This window comes from Engraulis encrasicolus, chromosome 14, assembly GCF_034702125.1.
Source record: "Engraulis encrasicolus isolate BLACKSEA-1 chromosome 14, IST_EnEncr_1.0, whole genome shotgun sequence".
NCBI lineage: Eukaryota > Metazoa > Chordata > Actinopteri > Clupeiformes > Engraulidae > Engraulis > Engraulis encrasicolus.
In genome coordinates, this window is record NC_085870.1 from 7795988 (window position 1) to 7815149 (window position 19162).

Sequence of the window (19162 nt, forward strand, 5' to 3'; positions counted from 1 at the left end):
CAAATGACCTAAACCTGTGAATTCTTATTGTTTTAGCTTTCCTATATAATATTCATCATTTTAATCATGGAATATGCCTATTAATGAAATTTCAAATTCAAATTAAATGATCTTTTTAACCATTTTTAAACTATTTCTATTTATTATAACTGAAAGTCTACTTTGGCTGCTACAAGGATTATAAAGATGACAGTGGGTTAATTTACTCATCATTTCATTTAAGATGAGGATGACTCAGAGCCACAGACCTCTGCACATAGGGCAGGTAGGCATAAGACTGATCATCTCTGTGACTGATACAGGTTTAAAAACTATCAAGGCTTTTTCTCATAATTTCATTTAATTTAGGGGCAGCCACATACCACACATGAGGAAATGTGGATCAGGAGACATTTAGGGCAGGTGGGCATAAGGCTGGTCATCTCTGATATGATTAATAGGTAGGCCTACATGTTTAAAAACTAGCATGTTATATCATATGGTACGCATATTCAAGATACTATACAATAAAATAATATGAATAATTATGACAATAATATACTACTTCTACTACTACTACTAAAAATAATAATACCCATGGTGCAGTTTCCCAAAAAATTCTGAAGGCCGCTCATTGTTGATGGTTTTTTGTTTTGTTTTTTGTTTTCTTTTGGTGGGGGGGGTTGGGGGTTGCCCTTTCTTCAGGTTAGAGTAACTGCCCTTTGAGATTCCTGTGCACGTCCCTGATTCTTGGCACAGTAAAGTCTCTGGTCACAAATATGTTATGTAGGCTATATTATGTAGTATGAGCTAGGGATTGACAACATGACCGACAACAGACTATTGTTTCTCTGAAGGCCTGCCATTGCAACCATCGAAATTGACATTAGTGCTTCTGTACTTGCTCCATGCAAGATCATACACTTGTACACTCATTTGCCTGTCTCTCAAGTCTGGTGCAAAGCGAAATGTTCTGCAAATATCCTCATTGAGACAATAAAGTTTGTAACTAACATTGTCAAACTGTCAAATATTAGGAACATAGCTAATTTAGGGGCAAACCATATCTATTCCTCAGTCATACAGTACCATTGCTTACCTTTGCATGACCTAATTTCCACTTACAGCACACTGTCATCACGACCGCTACGCTACTAAGGGCTTGGAGGAACTAAGCATTACTGGTAAGTAGGCCCCCCTCGCAATTAAATCATAATAATAATAATAATGTGTTTTTTAGTCAATCTCAATGGAGGCCCCAATTTTGGGGGCATAGTGATTGAGGCCCTAAGCAGTCTGCTTCCTCTGCTCATGGCTAGCAGCAGCCCTGCCTGTCATATCACTCTGGAACTGTTATTGTTATTGAAGCACGCGTGACATTTGCAGAAATGCTGAAAAGCAACATTGGGCAAAAAGGTGTTTCTCCACATTGCATGACACCTGTGTGAGATTTATGGTTAGACACGTGAGTGACGAGACACATGACGTGGTGACACGAGAATGGCAGAAAATGGGTGACCTACATTTAATAAAGCCAACTTTATCAGGTAGAGCAAGAGTCTGACTCGTGCACAATTCATGTCAAAGAAAATTGACCACTACCTGATTACCTCTGACTTCATTCATTCAGTGGCAATGACGTTTTGACCTCTCGGTCTTCCTCAGATTCGCCATCTGAATCTGAGGAAGACCGAGAGGTCGAAACGTCATTGCCACTGAATGAATGAATAAAAAGAAGAAAAAATAACTTAAAGAAGAAAAAAATCCAAAGGAGTGTGCAAACCTTTTTTCAAAAAATACTTAACTATAGGCCTATGTAAACTACACCATGCATTGTAATAACAGGCCATGGAATAACACAGATTTATGCCTGGAATGCTGTGCTTCGGCCTGTCATCTTGCTGCCAAAGATGGAGGGAAACAAAATACACAAACAACAACATTTTGTCCTGTGCATACAGGAAGATCTTTGAAACATGTTTGAATCCTCTGTTTTTGTCCCTCACTGTACCCTACAGTAGGGGTGTGGGTGTTTGCTACCGGCATAAATAATCAGACAACAGGAAGACACGTCTGATGCATGCAATTTCATGCCATTTCATATTCTTTGTGGCAAATAAGCACAATCCAGATGATATTTAAACACTTGTCTATTACAACCCTTGTAGTCACTTTAATATTTGTTTTTCTATTCTCTAGGCCCCTATTGTAAATGAAACGTGCAAATGTAAGATGTTTTCTTTTTCAATGCAAGTACTGTGTGGTGTTGACATTGTACATGTAGTGGTATACACAAAGGATGACATGATGTTGTTTTCACACAAGATGCTTTATCTTTCTTAGAAGGAAATAAACAGTGTTGGCAAGAACGAGGCAGACAGTGTAAAGCAGTGTTTCCCAACCAGGGGTACGTGTACCACTAGGGGTACGGGAGCACACTGCAAGGGGTACGTGGAAAAATGAAAAAATGTATGGATAATCACATTGGGATGTAGAGCATGAGTAAGGGGGTACTCATGGAATGCAAAAAAAAGGCCTAGGGGGTGTGCAAGACAGAAAAGGTTGGGAAACACTGGTGTAAAGGATGCACTATAGCCATAAAAGCCATTGTTTTTTCTATTTTCAGAAAGGGCATTCCTTAGACTGCTCATTACATGCAAGCACTGCACAGAAATAGTTAGATCAGCAAATAACACCTGAGGTACTGACAAAGAGACACTATTAGGATTTCTGCCACAGAATATCATCATTCTGGACTATCTTACTGAACAGTGTTTTAATGGCATAAAATCCCACCTCCCACACATCAGAAACCAACAGAGCAGCACAACATGCTTTATTTTTACTTTGCAAGGGAAACAGCAAATGGCCATTAAAGTTGGAGTGGTGATTGCTGTTATCATACACCCATGAGCTTGCTCTGAGCCTCATGTACACTTGATCCCCTTTCTGCAGCACCAGGGTGATGCTGTTGCTGCCGCTCTCCCATCGGCTTCCTAATGCGTGGTTATGAAAGCCCATTGGGAAACTCCAACTCCCATTGTCATTGTGACACAGCACTCCACAGCACACAAGTGAACACTGCACACTGCACACAACGAAATTGCATTTATGCCTCACCCGTGCAAGGGGGCAGCCCTCAGTGGTGCCCCATGGGGAGCAGTGCGGTGGGACGGTACCATGCTCAGGGTACCTCAGTCATGGAGGAGGATGGGGGAGAGCACTGGTTGATTACTCCCCCCACCAACCTGGCGGGTCGGGAGTCGAACCGGCAACCTCTGGGATGCAAGTCTGACGCCCTAACCGCTCACCCATGACTGCCCGTGGTTGTGCGCCATCACCATGTGTACCGCATTATTCCACAGCAGGAGGCCCATATCCCTCGTTGAATAATTATAGCCAGAGAAGCTGAAGTAGTAGACCCCTTTCATGGGTGCTGTGAAGATACCTGTTGATAGGCAGTGGCAAAGCAAGCAAGTGTTATAGGCCTGCCTACAGTCAGGGCTATAAATTAACTTCGTTCATCATCATCACCTGCCAAAAATGGCTAGTAGATGTTAATCTTACTAGCCAAACACACACTCACTAATGGGCAAAAAGTGGGTGGTAAGTTTTCTTTTCTGCCTGCCAAACTGAATTTTCACCAGCATATGGCTGGTGGGCAGGTGTTCATTTAGAGTCCTGCCTACTATACAGTAGCAGAGAAAATATAGACACTGAAGGCCTACCTGTTGTGGGATTGTAGGCTTCTCCAGCGTTGGTGAAGACAACTGAGTAGACCAGAGTAACAACACCATTAACCACTGCGGGGACCCAGTGATGCTCCAAACGCCACTTGTTCTGTATGGGAAAATCAAGAGAGAGAGAGAGAGAGAGAGAGAGAGAGAGAGAGAGAGAGAGAGAGAGAGAGAGAATGGTGGAAGTATACATCCACATTAATAAATGCTTGGGACGCTGTGGACCAGAATAGGTCGCTTGATGTTATGCCAGTAGCCTACTTCCTGTGCGTTGGTCATCAGTGTGCACCACGTGTTCGCTTTGGGCATTCAAATGCTATATGTGCTATAGGGCAGTGTTTCTCAACAGGGGTGCCGGGGCTGATAAATAAAATTATGAAATAGAATACATATTTGTCTAAATTGATAAGTTAATGCTAGTTAGTGAAATCTTTCATCTGCCATTTACAAACAATAAAGTAAATATAAGCCCCAGTCAGCTCCAAATTTTTCATGAATTGAAAGGGTACCTCTCCTAAAAAAAGGTTGAGAAACACTACTATAGGGTACAGGTAAATGGGGGGGATGGGGGAGAGCACTGGTTGGGGGATGGGGGAGAGCACTGGTTGATTACTCCCCCCACCAACCTGGCGCGTCGGGAGTCGAACCGGCAACCTCTGGGATGCAAGTCTGACGCCCTAACCGCTCACCCATGACTGCCCATGGTTGTGCGCCATCACCATGTGTACCGCATTCTTCCACAGCAGGAGACCCATGTCCCTCGTGGAATAGTTATAGCCAGAGAAGCTGAAGTAGTAGACCCCTTTCATGGGTGCTGTGAAGATACCTGATGATAGGCAGTGGCAAAGCAAGCAAGTGTTATAGGCCTGCCTACAGTCAGGGCTATAAGTTAACTTCGTTCATCATCATCACCTGCCAAAATGGCTAGTAGATGTTAATCTTACTAGCCAAACACACACTCACTAATGGGTAAAAGTGGGTAGTAAGTTTTCTTTTCTACCTGCCAAATTGAATTTTCGCCAGCATATGGCTGGTGGGCAGGTTTTAATTTAGACTCCTGCCTACAGTAGCAGAGAAAATATAGTCACTGAAGGCCTACCTGTTGTGGGATTGTAGGCTTCTCCAGCGTTGGTGAAGACAACTGAGTAGACCAGAGTAACAACACCATTAAAAGGACCAGTGTATCCACCGCGGGGACCCAGTGATGCTCCAAACGCCACTTGTTCTGTATGGGAAAATCGAGAGAGAGAGAGAGAGAGAGAGAGAGAGAGAGAGAGAGAGAGAGAGAGAGAGAGAGAGAGAGAGAGAGAGAGAGAGAGAGAGAGAGAGAGAGAATGGTGGAAGTATACATCCACATTAATAAATGCTTGGGACGCTGTGGACCAGAATAGGTCGCTTGATGTTATGCCAGTAGCCTACTTCCTGTGCGTTGGTCATCAGTGTGCACCACGTGTTCGCTTTGGGCATTCAAATGCTATATGTGCTATAGGGCAGTGTTTCTCAACAGGGGTGCCGGGGCTGATAAATAAAATTATGAAATAGAATACATATTTGTCTAAATTGATAAGTTAATGCTAGTTAGTGAAATCTTTCATCTGCCATTTACAAACAATAAAGTAAATATAAGCCCCAGTCAGCTCCAAATTTTTCATGAATTGAAAGGGTACCTCTCCTAAAAAAAGGTTGAGAAACACTACTATAGGGTACAGGTAAATAATTTGCTAAATGAATGTTTTACTGACAAATGTAAAGGTACTGTAAATCCTACCTCTCTTCCTTTGTTCTTCCAGTTCATTCTTGAGGGTGGAGACAGCTTTTTCCAACTCTTGCTGCCAACGTTTTTCTGTATCGTCTGCACACTTCACCACCGCTGTTTTGACCTCCTGTGTCTTGTTGTCGTCGTCGTCCCCCAGGCTCTTTGCTCCACACTGGGAGCAGAGGACCAAGAGTAGCAGCAGCGTCAAGCTCAGATGCCCCTTCATCATCATCATCATCATCATGGACCTTCAAGATGGTGTTGTAGTCTCTGCTGTTTATATAGCCTGTATACGTTAAGCTCGGAGGCAAGAATGCTGTCTACCTACTTACTGTAAATGGTTGTATCCTGAGAAACTAGATTGACCTTCCTGTTAATGATGGACAGAACCGTTGACAGCTTTTGGTGGGTCCTCCAGGCCCAGGGCAAAATCATCTGAAAGGTCCCCCCCCATCTCCCCAAAACATGCAATGTAATGGGGACCTAATTCTGAGCCCCCTCTCCCTCGGCCCGGGAGAAAATACCTATTTGTCACCCCTGCACCTCAGCAGGCGTAGTGATGGAAATACCTTGCACTAGATTCTATACTTGAGCCCATTAGAGACACAAGCTACGGATGCTTAAACTCTCCGTCGAAAATTCATTTAGAATATTTTTTTAATATTTTAATAAGACACTGAGTTAATAAGTTCGTTCAGCATAATGATTTTAGTTTGGTCAATACAAGTATGATTCAATGTTTGTTGATTTTTTTTCCGTCAGTGTTGTGAAGTAGTCTACTTGCTCTTCTGGCTTTGGAAGAATATACAACATTTTCTGCAATAGGGCACGTTTGGGAGCAGGTACTTATTTGGGAGCAGGAACCATAGCTCTGATAGTTTGCTGCACTTAATACCACAGTTGTTCTGCCATATATACATTTCTACTTCAGTAAGTTCACACAGTAAGGTGTGCCATCATCACAAACAATATGTTGTGTCTACCAGGGGTTCCCAAACTTTCCCATGACAAGGCCCCCCATATACCGGTATGTTCCAGGCCAGGTCCCCCTTACATGGGTCGTGCAATGCTATTTTCTCCTATGCACCCCCTTTCACCCCTTGTCTCTGAGGTAGTGTCCTACTGGGATATATAAAATAATAACGATAATAATAGTTATGTTCAGAGATGCAGTACATTATTATAATGCAGTTCTTAACAAATGCTTATCTTACTTTTGGTGTATTTTAATGAACATTAGTTATTCCATTTGTGGCGCTATACTGTCTACATGTGTCAATCACTCCTCTGGCTTCCTGGCACAAGTAACAAAAACAATGAAAGATGACATTGGTATGACGGATATGAGGAACAGTCATGTCAATGGCAGCTGTGGAAGACTTATGGTTAGACACGTGACGAAAGTGGTGACACAGGAATGGCAGAGAATGTGTGACCTACATTTAGTAATGAAGCAAAGGTTCAGAATCTGACTAATGCACAACTAATTTGAAATAAAACTGACTGATATCCCCTGACTTCCTCAGGATAAGAAAGTATAATAATAATAAATGGCAATGGCGTGCTGATGTAAGCGCCATCTGAAGACTGGGATGTTTTTCATTTACCAGAGCCATGCTACAACTGCCTGTCAATGTCAATAGCTGTAGTGAAACTTCAGAGAAATGCAGATCCAAGTGTGTGTGTGTGTGTGTGTGTGTGTGTGTGTGTGTGTGTGTGTGTGTGTGTGTGTGTGTGTGTGTGTGTGTGTGTGTGTGTGTGTGTGTGTGTGTGTGTGTGTGTGTGTGTGTGTGTGTGTGTGTGTGTGTGTCAGACAGACAGAGCAATTTAGCTTGTGTGTGTGTGTGAGAGAGATAGAGAGAGAGAGAGAGAGAGAGAGAGAGAGAGAGAGAGAGAGAGAGAGAGAGAGAGAGAGAGAGAGGGAGATAGGTTTCGCCTGACCATGTTCTTTGTTTATATGTCAGTCCACGTGAGTAAGTAACACTTCACATGTAAGGTTGAAAAAGGTAGAGAGAGAGAACACACATTTACAACGGATGGACAGTGCTAGAGTGAAGAAATGGGATGCATGTAAACACGCCTGGTGAAATTCCTAAACACTGTCCTTTTTAAGGATAAAGAGTTCATGCCCTTCCTCCATCACTATGGTATGATATGCCCTCCCACTCCTTCACACCAATAAACCACCATCACTGACACTTTTACCCAAAAGTGACGGGTCAGTATTTTAGGAACTGCATACAATCCCTGGAGCAATGAGTGCCATTCCATATGAGGAATATTCCGATTTCAAACGAAATCGTGTTCAGTTTGCACAAGAGTTGTGTAAATTCTTTATTCATTCCTGTGCTCTAGGGCAGTGGTTCCCAACCTATGGGTCGGGAACCAACCTATGGGTCACCAAAGATCCACGGGGGGGTTGCGAAGCTCTCTTGATTTTAATAATAATAAATAATAATACTTTCGTTTTATATAGCGCCTTTCAAAATACCCAAGGACGCTTCACAGAGTGTTGCGTTGGAAAGTGTGAGTGTATGTGCGCGTCAGTGTGTGAGCGTGTGTGTGAATGCATGTAAGTGAAAGCGCTTGTGGAACTAGCAGCCATAAGCCTCCAGGAAGAGATGTGTCTTAAGGTGTTGCTTAAACATGGCCAGTGAAGGGGAATTCTGGATGTGGTCGGGCAGATTGTTCCAAAGAATGGGAGCAGCAACATGGAAGGCTCTGTCACTGGTGGTCTTGAGCCTGGTACGAGGGACGATCAGCTGGCCCTTGGAAGAGGACCGCAGGGATCTTGAGGGGTCATAGGGGTGAAGGAGGTCTGTGAGGTAGTGGGGTGCCAGACCATGGAGGGACTTGAAGGTTAGGAGGAGGACTTTGTAGGTAAGGGGTTTCATTTTAATACCATATAGCCCATTTTGAATAAATGACAAATGCATAGAAGCAACTAAATTTAAGTGCTACATTAAACATTTATTCTGCTTTTGAACAAAGACGAATTGAGGAATAAAATTATAACTAAAATGAGTTTTCGCAGGAAACAGAGCGTATCACGTGACTCCCTCTCATGTGGGAGCTGGGTCACCAAAGCTTACAACGGTAAAAACATGGGTCCCTGAAGAAAAAGGTTGGGAACCACTGCTTTAGGGAGATTCCGCTTACAGAACCCTGTTCCACACATGTACACGTAAATGGAACATTCCGGAAGTAGTTTAGAATAGAATACTGACAATAATCTGTTAACTGGAATACCCTGTAAATGATCCACACAATGTGGGGCTACAAGCCTGGTTAAAGAATCCAACAGCTACAGAGGAACAGATGAAGGTGCAGAAAACCACCCACATTCATCTGATACTACAGTCAGGGCCGCTGACAGCTTTTACTGGGACAAAGTCACCTGAAACCTGAAAGTCACCCCTACCCAATATATACTGTATATACAATGCAATGGGGACCCAATTCTCGGCCCCCTATCTCTACCCTTTTGTCTCCCCCTGTCAGCAGCCCTGACTACAGTACACTCCAACCTTCCATTCCTAAGACAAACTCCCATAGCATTAGGCCACCACTGACCTTGCCACTAGCCACAAACAAATGAACTAGCCTTGCAGATCAGACTCTCATAGCAATGTCTCTGAAAGTAATGTGGAATAGATAACCAGAGAACTAATAATGAATGCTGTTGAGTCTTTTTCCATTTCACCTCCCCTAAAGCTCTATTGCAAGAGCATTGTGTCCTCCTCCTCCTCCTCCTCCTCCTCCTCCTCCTCCTCCTATTTTCCTCTCTTCATCACTGTCTATCCTGACATGTATGTGACTTGTCCTGTCTTTGAAGAGTCACTTGCCTTGTCACTTGAAGAGTCTTGTCTGTGTCACTTGCTTACTTAGGCCTACTTACATACTTACTCACTTACATCTCACTCTTTTAAAAGCAGATGTTACTCAGTAACTCTGCTCTGTCTCTGCCCTCCCTCTGTTTTCCCCAGAAAGCACATTTATGAGGCAGTGTTGCTGACCTTCAGCCCAAAGGAAATCCTGTCAGCGCCGAAGAGATTTTTGATGACTGTGCACGGCTTCTGCTGTGGAATAGTCTTTGCTTTTCTTCTAGCTTGGAAACACTCGTCCACGAATAGCCTCCCGCAGTACTGCCAAAGTGGAAATAGTGTCAAGATAACAGATTTTTGGGGACGATACAAAGTGTTTACTGATCAACGCATTTGCGCTGGAAAAGAATGGTGAGGCTTTCACAGCTCTTCTGAACGTGTGTAACATGTGACATCACATGACAGCAGTCTTGTGCTGCCACTATAGTCTAGAGCCTAGCAGAGAGAGACTTTGGCAGTTCATCATTCATTTAATCACAGTAAATTTAGAAAATATGTGACAGAGATAAATAGCCATTGTTTCACTAATACCTTTCTGCAAGTGGTGTTTTGTCTGTGGTTTACACTGTATGTACAGTATTGTATGATGTTGCATTCTGTTGTGTCATTGCTGTGTTGTATTGTGTAGTCCACTGTGTGGTATGACACGTATTGTCTTGTGTTGCAGTGTGTTGACTGTTGTTGCTGCTGTTGTTGCTATTGTTGCTGCCGTTGTTGTTGTTTGTTTTTGTTGTTGTTGTTTGTTTGTTTGCCATCACAGGTGACATGCCTCATTTGTCACTGCCCATAGTTACTCTGACAGAAGTAATACACAAGATATTTAGGCCTATTTGTAGTATAGTGAGATGACACACAAATCTTTTGAAAAAGGTAGGTCTGCACACTGCCGATCAGCTCCAAAAATGAACATTATTTAAAAAGCAACGTTTCGATCACGCTGGATCTTCATCAGGCATCCTGCCTGATGAGGATCCAGCGTGATCAAAACGTTGCTTTTTAAATAATAAAGTTGAGTTGAGTGTGCAGACCTACCTTTTTCAACTGTATGACTTTTTTGTCTGGCACCTGCAACAAGTGTTTTTGGATGTGCGCACCCTACCCAAAATTAGGCCCCTACATGATACACAAATCTAACATTCAATTGAAATGTGTGCTGCACTGCACGCACTGCTGGTTTCAGGGGGAGTCGAGCTTGAGTGTCAGTGCACACAGCATACGCGTGCCAGAACTGACTGTGGACGGAGACACCCTGGTCTTCACCATCACCTCTCAGAAGGTACAGTACTGTGCTTGGGTTGTCAACTTGGCGTGCAGCTTGCTCTATCTGTTTTTGGTCAGTTAGTGCTTATGCATGTGGAGCATGGCACATGTACAATACTAGTCTTGTGATGTAATGTGTATGTCCTGTCTTGAACGAGTCTACTCAGGAATGCAAAATTAATTTCAGTGCAAACTGACAATAAAGTACTATCGTATGGTATTGTATTGTATGGTATTGTATGATATAAGAACTTGCTGCTAAATATCACCAATACAAAGGAGTTCATAGTGGACTTCTGGAGGATTCAACAGAAGCCGCATCAGCCAATCTACACAGATGATGCCGCTGTGGAGAGAGTTAGCAGTTGTAGATTATTTGGAGTTAACATCAATGAGGATCTAAGCTGATCAATTCCATCACTAAGACAACTAGACAGTGATTCTTTTTTCTGATACGAATACTGGTCGATTTTGTACTGCTGAACCATAGAAAGTATTCTAACTAGTAATGCCTCAGCCTGGTATGTTAACACACCACTGCTCAAGAGAGGAGAGCCCTCCAGCAGGTAATCAAGTCTGCACAACACGTTATAAAAACTGAGCTACCCAACATCCATAGCCTTTATAACCAACAATGTACAAGGAAGGCTAAATGCATCATATCTGATCAACATCATCACCCTATAGCTACGCACACTACAGCACCCTACTTGCCCTCACAAACAAAAGAAAATAATTATAATTCTACCTATTTATTTCCACAAATCTCTCTCTCTCTCTCTCTCTCTCTCTCTCTCTCTCTCTCTCTCTCTCTCTCTCTCTCTCTCTCTCTCTCTCTCTCTCTCTCTCTCTCTCTCTCTCTCTCTCTCCTTTCACCAGGTGAACAGTGACAAAGGGGTGTGTGTCTTCCGCACATTTGAAGACTTTGAGTGGCTGCAACAGAGTCTCTTCGATCAGGAGGACGTGCCTGGACTACAGGGAATCATTGTCAGTACTTTCTCATTCCTACTCTTCAAGCCTTGTAATGTATCAATCCGGAAAACTGTGAGTCCACCACTCAGTGGCCAAGGCAGAGGAACACAGACATTTTGATATTGAAACCAGGACTGGACTGAGATAAAAAAAAAAAAACTGCCCGGGCATTTTAGGCTTACCCCGGCCCCTCTCAAAGTCCACAGTCTTTACTGAATATGTACTAATGGGCTGACCCCTCGTAATAGAGGGCCAATCAAAATATCTAAGAGCACTGGGCCCAGAGGACAGTCGGCCCATCGGGAAAATGCCCTGTGTGCCACACCACCAGTCCAGCCCTGATAGAAACCAACACACACCCGGGTGTCTTTTGAGATCCTGGTTACTTTGTAACTTAATTTGTAACTTTATTACAGCGTTTGAAAATGTCCGTAGGCTGAATGTGCAGTTCAGAAAAGTCCCGTCATTTGTTCCTGGCAAATCACTCATCCAGCTGATACTTAGTAGTTACAGATCACAATTCATATTTTTTACACAATTCAAAAAGTCATCAGAGAGCACAGGCAGAGGTAATATATGCAGGGCCACTGACAATTTTGCAGGGCCCAGGGCAAAGTAATCTGAAAGGGCCCCCCATCCAATACATACAATGTAATGAAAACCCAATTCTGGGCCCCCAATCTCCCTGGGCACTGACCCCTTTGTCCCATCTTGTCAACTTCCCTGAATACACTACATGCAAGACTCTCCCTTTCTATTTCTATGCAGAGGAAACATCTGTTGCTGCCGTAGCGATAAGGCCGTATTTAGGTGTCTTTAGTCTCTGCAGGAGACGTACGGTACCCTAAATTTAATTTATTTATTAAATAAATAATGAGACGTAGCTTGTGAGTGCGAATGTTTCTTCTATAAGTTGATACCTCTTATCGCGCACCCAAATTCATTCATTTTTTCCAAGAAGTTGAGCGCGTCCTCTGACAAACTTGAAATATACAAGAGCTGCCATTGTCACCACAGTTCCTTTGTTCGCTGATTCATCTTGCAAAATGCTGTTGCAGACAGAGTAGTATGCTGGCCAAGCTACTTGTGTGGAGCTTTGTCTGATAATGCATGTTTTTTCTTTTTTTTCCCCTTTTCAATAGTTTCCACCTCTTCCCGGAAAACCATTACCATCTTCTCAGCCTCAAGCACAAGCCAAAGCCCTGAAACAACTTGGTACGAAGTAGACATACAACTCTACACTATATCCATATGCAAATATTACTCACCAATCACACCCAGGATATGGACTATTTAAAAAACTGAGATCTGGAAGGCGACTGCTGTCACAGAGCTAGAGCTGAGAGACTGAGAAAGAGCTTTTTTCCTCATGCCATTTGCTTACTGAATTCCTCCTAATTACTTTGATTGAACACACACACACACACACACACACACACACACACACACACACACACACACACACACACACACACACACACACACACACACACACACACACACACACACACGCGCGCGCACACATTTTTATTTTATTTCTTCTTCACCCTTCTTCTGCACACTTGTTTAGCACCGGCCATGCATTTCATTACAAGTGACATGAAAGTGTCTCTATGTACATGACAAATAAATATCCTTGAATCCTTGAATCCTTGAATCAATGAGAAGTATACGTCTGTGATGAAATAGGCCTAATTTTCTTCAGGATCGATAAAGTATGTCTACTCTACTATGCTGTATAGGATGGTGGCCAGAGTAGGTATTGCAACTATACTGCTCAAACTGTGCTGCCTGTATATGCCTGTGTCTAACAGGCTGTCTGGCCCTTGAAGATGACTGGAAGTCGTACTGCAGGGCCCTGGAGATTTACCTGCAGCAGGTGGCCAGTCACACCACCCTCAGCAAGAACAAGGCTCTGGAGGGGCTGTTGACTAACTCAGAGGTGAGTCCGGCATAAATATCAAAACCATCATTAATTTTGTATACATTCATCTGATTCTCACACTTCAGCAGGGCAGCTTATAAGGAGAGTATGCCACCCCTCTAACATTTTATAATTGAATTAATAGCTGATGGTCCAAAATGTAAATTATTTGGTTTGTTTTCACAGGCAGCTATAATGTTATAGCTATACTGATATTGTTTTGTTATACCAAAATAGCACTGCACTCCACCCTGCCCTCCACTCTCCTTACTGTCAAACTGTACTGCATGTGTGTTTCAGGCTCCAGGGAAACAGCGAGTGCAGAAAGGCATTTTCAGCCGCCTCAGCCAGGCTATGGGGGATATGAGGAAAGAAAACCACAAGGTAGGCTACATACAGCACAGTACAGTACTGCTCTCAGATCAGTAATGAATCAGTAATGAAAATGATCTGTAATGCAAGTAATCTCTGGTCAATACTCCTCTTTGCAGACTTAATTAATAGCTCAGAATTATAACACTGTTTATGTAATTTTGTCATGATTTTTTTTAAATGCAGGGGACCTATTGCAACCTGTAGCCTAGGGGCCCCAGGCCATCTTAATCCAGCCATGGTAGTGGCACTGGTGACAATATCCAGGGTTGACCAGCGCGTGGCGTGCAGAACATCTAAAGTTTATTTATTTAGGCTATTTTTTTTTTTTAACATAGAAATAACTTGTGTGTTGATGTAGTGCATTTGCGTCATAGATTCTTTCAATTCTATTGTACATCAGATCTCACTTGATCGCAATCCAACTCTCCACATGATTGATATTTCCCCTCCAGGATGTTGATGACTTTTTCCAAAATGAGAGAAGTAACAATTTGAACATGACTGGCTACAGCAAGGCAGCCTCTGAGGTAGGTCTTCAGTTCAGTTCTTAAAGGTACATGTTCCCATGCTTCCTCATGTACAGTAAATATTGTGTCTTAGTGATTTTCATGCATGTTGGTCTTTTCCAGAAATTCCTTGAGGTTGTGCTGACAGAGCAGAGTAAGACATCCAATGACATCCTGTACAGTAGTTAATTTCTGAGGGGGTTTCCCTCCTGATTAAGCATGTTTATATGATTGCTTTTATTTCTTCATATTCCAGGGTTAGCTGTTGCCTGTGGACATCTTTCTACATCCCTCCATCTGAATGCAAGTCAGGAGGGTGCGGAAGCTGCCAATTTCTCCAAGTGAGTGTAGTCCTATTAGGTGCATTCAGGTGGGCGGAGAACTTAACAGGGGCCCAACCCAAACTGACTGCTAAGTTCAGGTGGGAGCTCAATTTTTGTCCTACAAGAAGCCCAGAATTTCTAGCAGTGCTTCTGTTAACAGTGGAGTACCGTAGGTATATAGTATATACATAGATGTGTTTTTTTTATCCTTTAGATTCTAAAGTGTATGTTTTTTTGGGGGGTGGTTTGTTCTGCTAAAGTTTAAACCACCTGACCCCCCAAAAAAAACCCATACACTTTTTAGCACCCTTTGAAAATGCTAGGCTTCACACCCAACACTATTCATACCATTGATTGCATGTATGTTTACCAACAGAATTTGCATGAAGTTATCAGAAGTAATTGATGCCGCCAAGGTAGGATTTGTCTTTTTTATAACAAAAATATATCTATCCACACACGGTATACATATGTGTTGTGGGAACACCCTTTGATCATGTTACTTTGGTTGGTAATGTTACTTTTGAATGTTTTTTTTGGTCATTAGAGGAATGTGGAAAAGGTGGCTGAGAACGATGTATCCACGTTGGGTTTTGGTTTAGAGATGGACTACCGTGGCCATGAGGCTAAGAGGGTTTGTATGTCTCCTACATCCCAGATGTTTTATTGACACGCTATCCATTTTTATACCTAATACTCTTCATTGACTCTTATTGAGAGCATGTAAAGAAGGCTCCATTATAAAATGCATGCATAGTGCCCATGTCCTTTTCACATTTGAAAACAATGTGTCTCAGATTTGTGCTCCATAAAAAAGTTTGCTAATTAAATCAGGTCTTTTAATTAAAACGCAGACAGATAATAACTACAACCACACACGCAAGTCAATTGTTTTCTGTCTCTCTAATGCTGGTCTCATGTCAAAGGCTCAAGTGACATAATGTGCCTTGACCATATTATTGTTTCAATGGCATAACCACTTTTAGGTGTGGTTTAAGTATTCATGTTTGAGTATTCAGAATAATTTGCTTTTGACTTGCAATAATTGATTATTTGATGCAATGCTTTGTGCCATAGGAGATGCTGCTCAGAAGAACTTCCAAACTAGTGGAGCTGGAAGCAGCCGTGAAGAATGCAGAGAGAGCCAAACCCAACAAGAAAACTATTGTGCGTTACTGCACTCACGCAAACACTCAATACAATCAATGATTTTGAAACAGTACTCAAAGTGAAACTCAGAAGTGTATTTTTTTCACCCAAGTAATTGTTTCGAGAAATTAGAAGCTCTCAGCCTCTAGGGGCCTACAACCTGTCTTCATTAAATCATTCTCTCTCTCATTCAAGATGGATGAGGTCAAGAAGGTGATCGAGAAGGATTTTGGGAAGATCTCTTCAGTTGCCAAAGAAGAGGTAGGGCCCACGAGTCAGTCACCACACCTTTTACCATTCCTCTATCACAATCATCCGTTATACGTATTCATGGCATCATGCTTTTATTACTTCTGTGATTATCTCTGCCACTTATCGTAGATTGAGCGCTTCAACGCAGCCCGTGTGCATCTGCTGAGAACAGCTTTGGTTGACTGGTGTGAGAAACAGCTGAAAACGGCCAAAGAAGACTATGAGCTTTTCTCCAAGCAGCTAGAAGCCTGTGAACAGCTGCACTGTGACTGAACACACCAGTAACAAAAACAATAGCCTGAATGTAACAGAACATTCATTGTGTTACTGTAGTACAACAAAGTATAAGCCCTCACATGTTTTTAAATCGTCACACAGTTGACCTTATCCTCAGTGATAAATGCTGTTAACTAAATTGCACTACTACTTTGTATATTGTTCTTGTTTACACTGCCTTCTCAGCAGGGATGGTAATAATCAGATGAACTGTTGAGATGGCATTCAGATTAAAAAGCAATTAAAACAAAATGGATTGCACACATGCATTGCCTTTATTCGTTAACTTTCTATAGTTGCATGGCCTCTCAGATGCTGGAAAAGTGGTTGACAGAAAGCTAGGGGACGAGATGCATAACTGATGTTTTGAAGAATTTACACCACTTCTGAGGTCAAACAGTGTTGGGAATTACATGTACTCCCCTTTAACTAACCCTCGCAATGCCTGCTGTTAAAATGTCAGATCCTCTCAGATATCTAGCCTATAGCCAGACATGTGGACTCGAGTCCAGTGACTTGGACTCGAGTCTGACTCGAGTCAGCGGTGTGAAGACTTGCGACTTGAAATTTCAAGATCAGAAAGGACTTGCGACTCGACTCGACTTGCACGCCTTTGACTCGGGACTCGACTTGGACTTGACAGTTGTAACTTTCAATGACTTGGCGTGACTTGCCATGTTGGGTCTAAAAAAAAGTTCAAGTCCAACCCTTGTTTTCAGAATGCAACAGCCCGCCCACATTCTTTGTTTGAATCACGTCATTGTCCTAAGCGGTGCTATGCCATTGGCGGCCGACGCAACTGGCCTGGACGCCGCGACCAGCGGCAAAAACACCATTTTTTTGTGAGTCTCCAGAACAAACATAGCCTACATTTTAAACCATCGCGGAAGTTAATTTATCTCACTCTCAGCCCCAACTCATTTTGCATTCTTAATAGGGTAGGCTATGGAAGTTTGCACTGTGATCAACAAATATTTTCTATCAATGTTGTAGCTAGAGGTGCTTAACTCGGCTCTTTGAGGCGTCCGGATTGATTGGATCATTCCAAGGAGGGTATCCGGATTAGACGGATCACTCGGATCACACGGATCACTTATTTAAAATAGGCCTAAATAAAAATAAATAATAATAATGTATTTTTTAAAACGTTTATTTCGTTAAGTAGCTATGCGCCTCACCTTTGTTGTTCCATTTATCAATTCACGTTGATAAATCAAAGAGTAAGACAGTTTGATCAACAAAACTCACTTTATGAATGTCACAGTTCCTAAACTCATGCTGCGATCCGACCCTCACTAAACATGCAACCACAACTCGAACAGCCTTTGGCAGCAGTGAAACGGCATGTTCCTGATTTTGCAATAAATAATGTGTGTGTGTTTGTATTTAAGAAGACTAAAAGTCAAATATTTGGGAGCAGAAGTCTAGTTGAGCAGGGACAGTCAGGAGGCGAGCAGCAGATGACCACTCGCTTCCGCTGCCGAGTTGCCTTGCGACTCGCACACTGGTGGCAAAAACGAAACTTAAGCGTTGATCCGATCCGTAGGGGATTCGCTGCTACCAACAACTCAGTCAGGATTCGTCTCACCGAGTCGCCGAGGGCGCCGCTGCTGAGTGACTCGGACGAGGGGAGTGACAGCAGTGTCTTTAAAGACGGTACGCTGTAACGCAGTGAGTGATAGAGTAGAGTCACGTCTGTAGACTATAATTTCCCTAAGAGTAGCCTACATACTGAGATGTTAAAGCGTTGGCAGAGCATTGTTAACATTTAGAAATGTAGACCTCAACAGAGTCAGAAGCACACACATAGGGAGTGTGGACCCGCGACTCAATTGGCCACAACAGGCTGGACGGATCAAACGGGCTCGATGAATGACGAGGCGGGAGTTGGTTCAGTTTTACTCAGTGAGTGTTCGTGACTGAACAGCATAGTAGGGAGATTAGAGAATGGCTGTTGTAGTCAACTAAAGAGGATACAGTCCGGTTTCACAATTTCTCGCGTTGTAACTGCCATTTTGTTGACATATTAATGAAATGCCGTCTGACCCGCCTTTGGCGGATCAATGCACGACAGCCATCCGGTCTGTTCGGATGAGGTCTTGATCCGGCTCTCCAACCGGATCCTCCGGGTTTTTTATCATCTCTAGTTGTAGGAAGTGTGTGTGGTGGGGCGCTGTGATGTGCAACACGCGTCTGTAGACTACACTGCCCTACAATTTCAGAACGCAGTATAATTCAAAATGCCAAACTGAGAAAAAAGGCTTTAAAGTTTCCTTTCTGTCCACGCGACTGTGTTTGAGGTAAAGTGGTGATGACACTTCCATATAATACTTTTTTAGGGTGAAAATTTATGCACACAAGAAAAAAGCAAAAAAAACAACATTCTCATTACTTTTTAGCTGAAAAATCATTATACTGCGCTCTGTTGTGGTATTACTGTCTACACCAAAACCACGGTGTGAATGGAGAAGTGCAGTAGGCCTATAAAAGTGCAGTATCGCATTATACTGCGTTCTTGGCTAGTAGCCTACCACGTAACCTACTAAGACCACAAAGCGCAGTATAATCAGTTTTTTGCGTTTTTTTCCGAAACGGGACCAAGTTGGGCCGAAAAATTTTAACACAAGAAGAAGAAGGTATTTTAAAGCCAATTTCCGGTCTAAACCCATTTTCGACCATTTTCAAGATACTGCGTTCTGATATTGTAGGGCAGTACACACGTGAAGCTCTCGCTCTCTCGCCCCTCGCTTACGACAGAAATTCAGTGAG

The 19162-nt window shown here is 42.8% G+C and overlaps 2 protein-coding genes across 2 annotated transcripts; one reads left to right on the forward strand and one right to left on the reverse strand.

Annotated features, from left to right (window-relative positions):
* Nucleotides 1–1872: 1872 nt before the first annotated feature.
* Nucleotides 1873–5713, reverse strand: LOC134462977 (complement C1q-like protein 2). The gene is made up of 5 exons (XM_063216237.1): nt 5485–5713; nt 4816–4941; nt 4399–4542; nt 2826–2975; nt 1873–1880 (listed from the first exon to the last, which is right to left on the reverse strand). Exons 1-5 carry the CDS (start codon nt 5711–5713, stop codon nt 1873–1875), a joined length of 657 nt encoding a protein of 218 aa, XP_063072307.1.
* Nucleotides 5714–9586: 3873 nt separating this feature from the next.
* On the forward strand, nt 9587–16393 carry si:dkey-28n18.9 (sorting nexin-6). The gene is made up of 14 exons (XM_063216319.1): nt 9587–9707; nt 10537–10632; nt 11496–11603; nt 12731–12803; nt 13403–13530; nt 13813–13896; nt 14340–14414; nt 14517–14547; nt 14650–14734; nt 15093–15132; nt 15264–15350; nt 15794–15883; nt 16061–16126; nt 16247–16393. The coding sequence occupies exons 1-14, from the start codon at nt 9705–9707 to the stop codon at nt 16388–16390; spliced, it is 1110 nt and encodes a 369-aa protein (XP_063072389.1). The 5' UTR covers nt 9587–9704; the 3' UTR covers nt 16391–16393.
* Nucleotides 16394–19162: the final 2769 nt, after the last annotated feature.

What these genes read in the sequence shown, in the direction of transcription:
- LOC134462977 (XM_063216237.1), bottom strand. Translation starts at nt 5,713, where the DNA reads ATGATGATGATGATGATGAAGGGGCATCTGAGCTTGACGCTGCTGCTA. An exon ending in GGAAGAACAAAGGAAGAGAG is followed by an intron (nt 4,942 to 5,484) that starts GTAGGATTTACA and finishes TTTCCCATACAG; the next exon opens with AACAAGTGGCGTTTGGAGCA. An exon ending in AGCCTACAATCCCACAACAG is followed by an intron (nt 4,543 to 4,815) that starts GTAGGCCTTCAG and finishes GCCTATCATCAG; the next exon opens with GTATCTTCACAGCACCCATG.
- si:dkey-28n18.9 (XM_063216319.1), top strand. An exon ending in AACCCAACAAGAAAACTATT is followed by an intron (nt 15,884 to 16,060) that starts GTGCGTTACTGC and finishes CTCTCATTCAAG; the next exon opens with ATGGATGAGGTCAAGAAGGT. An exon ending in CTTCAGTTGCCAAAGAAGAG is followed by an intron (nt 16,127 to 16,246) that starts GTAGGGCCCACG and finishes CACTTATCGTAG; the next exon opens with ATTGAGCGCTTCAACGCAGC.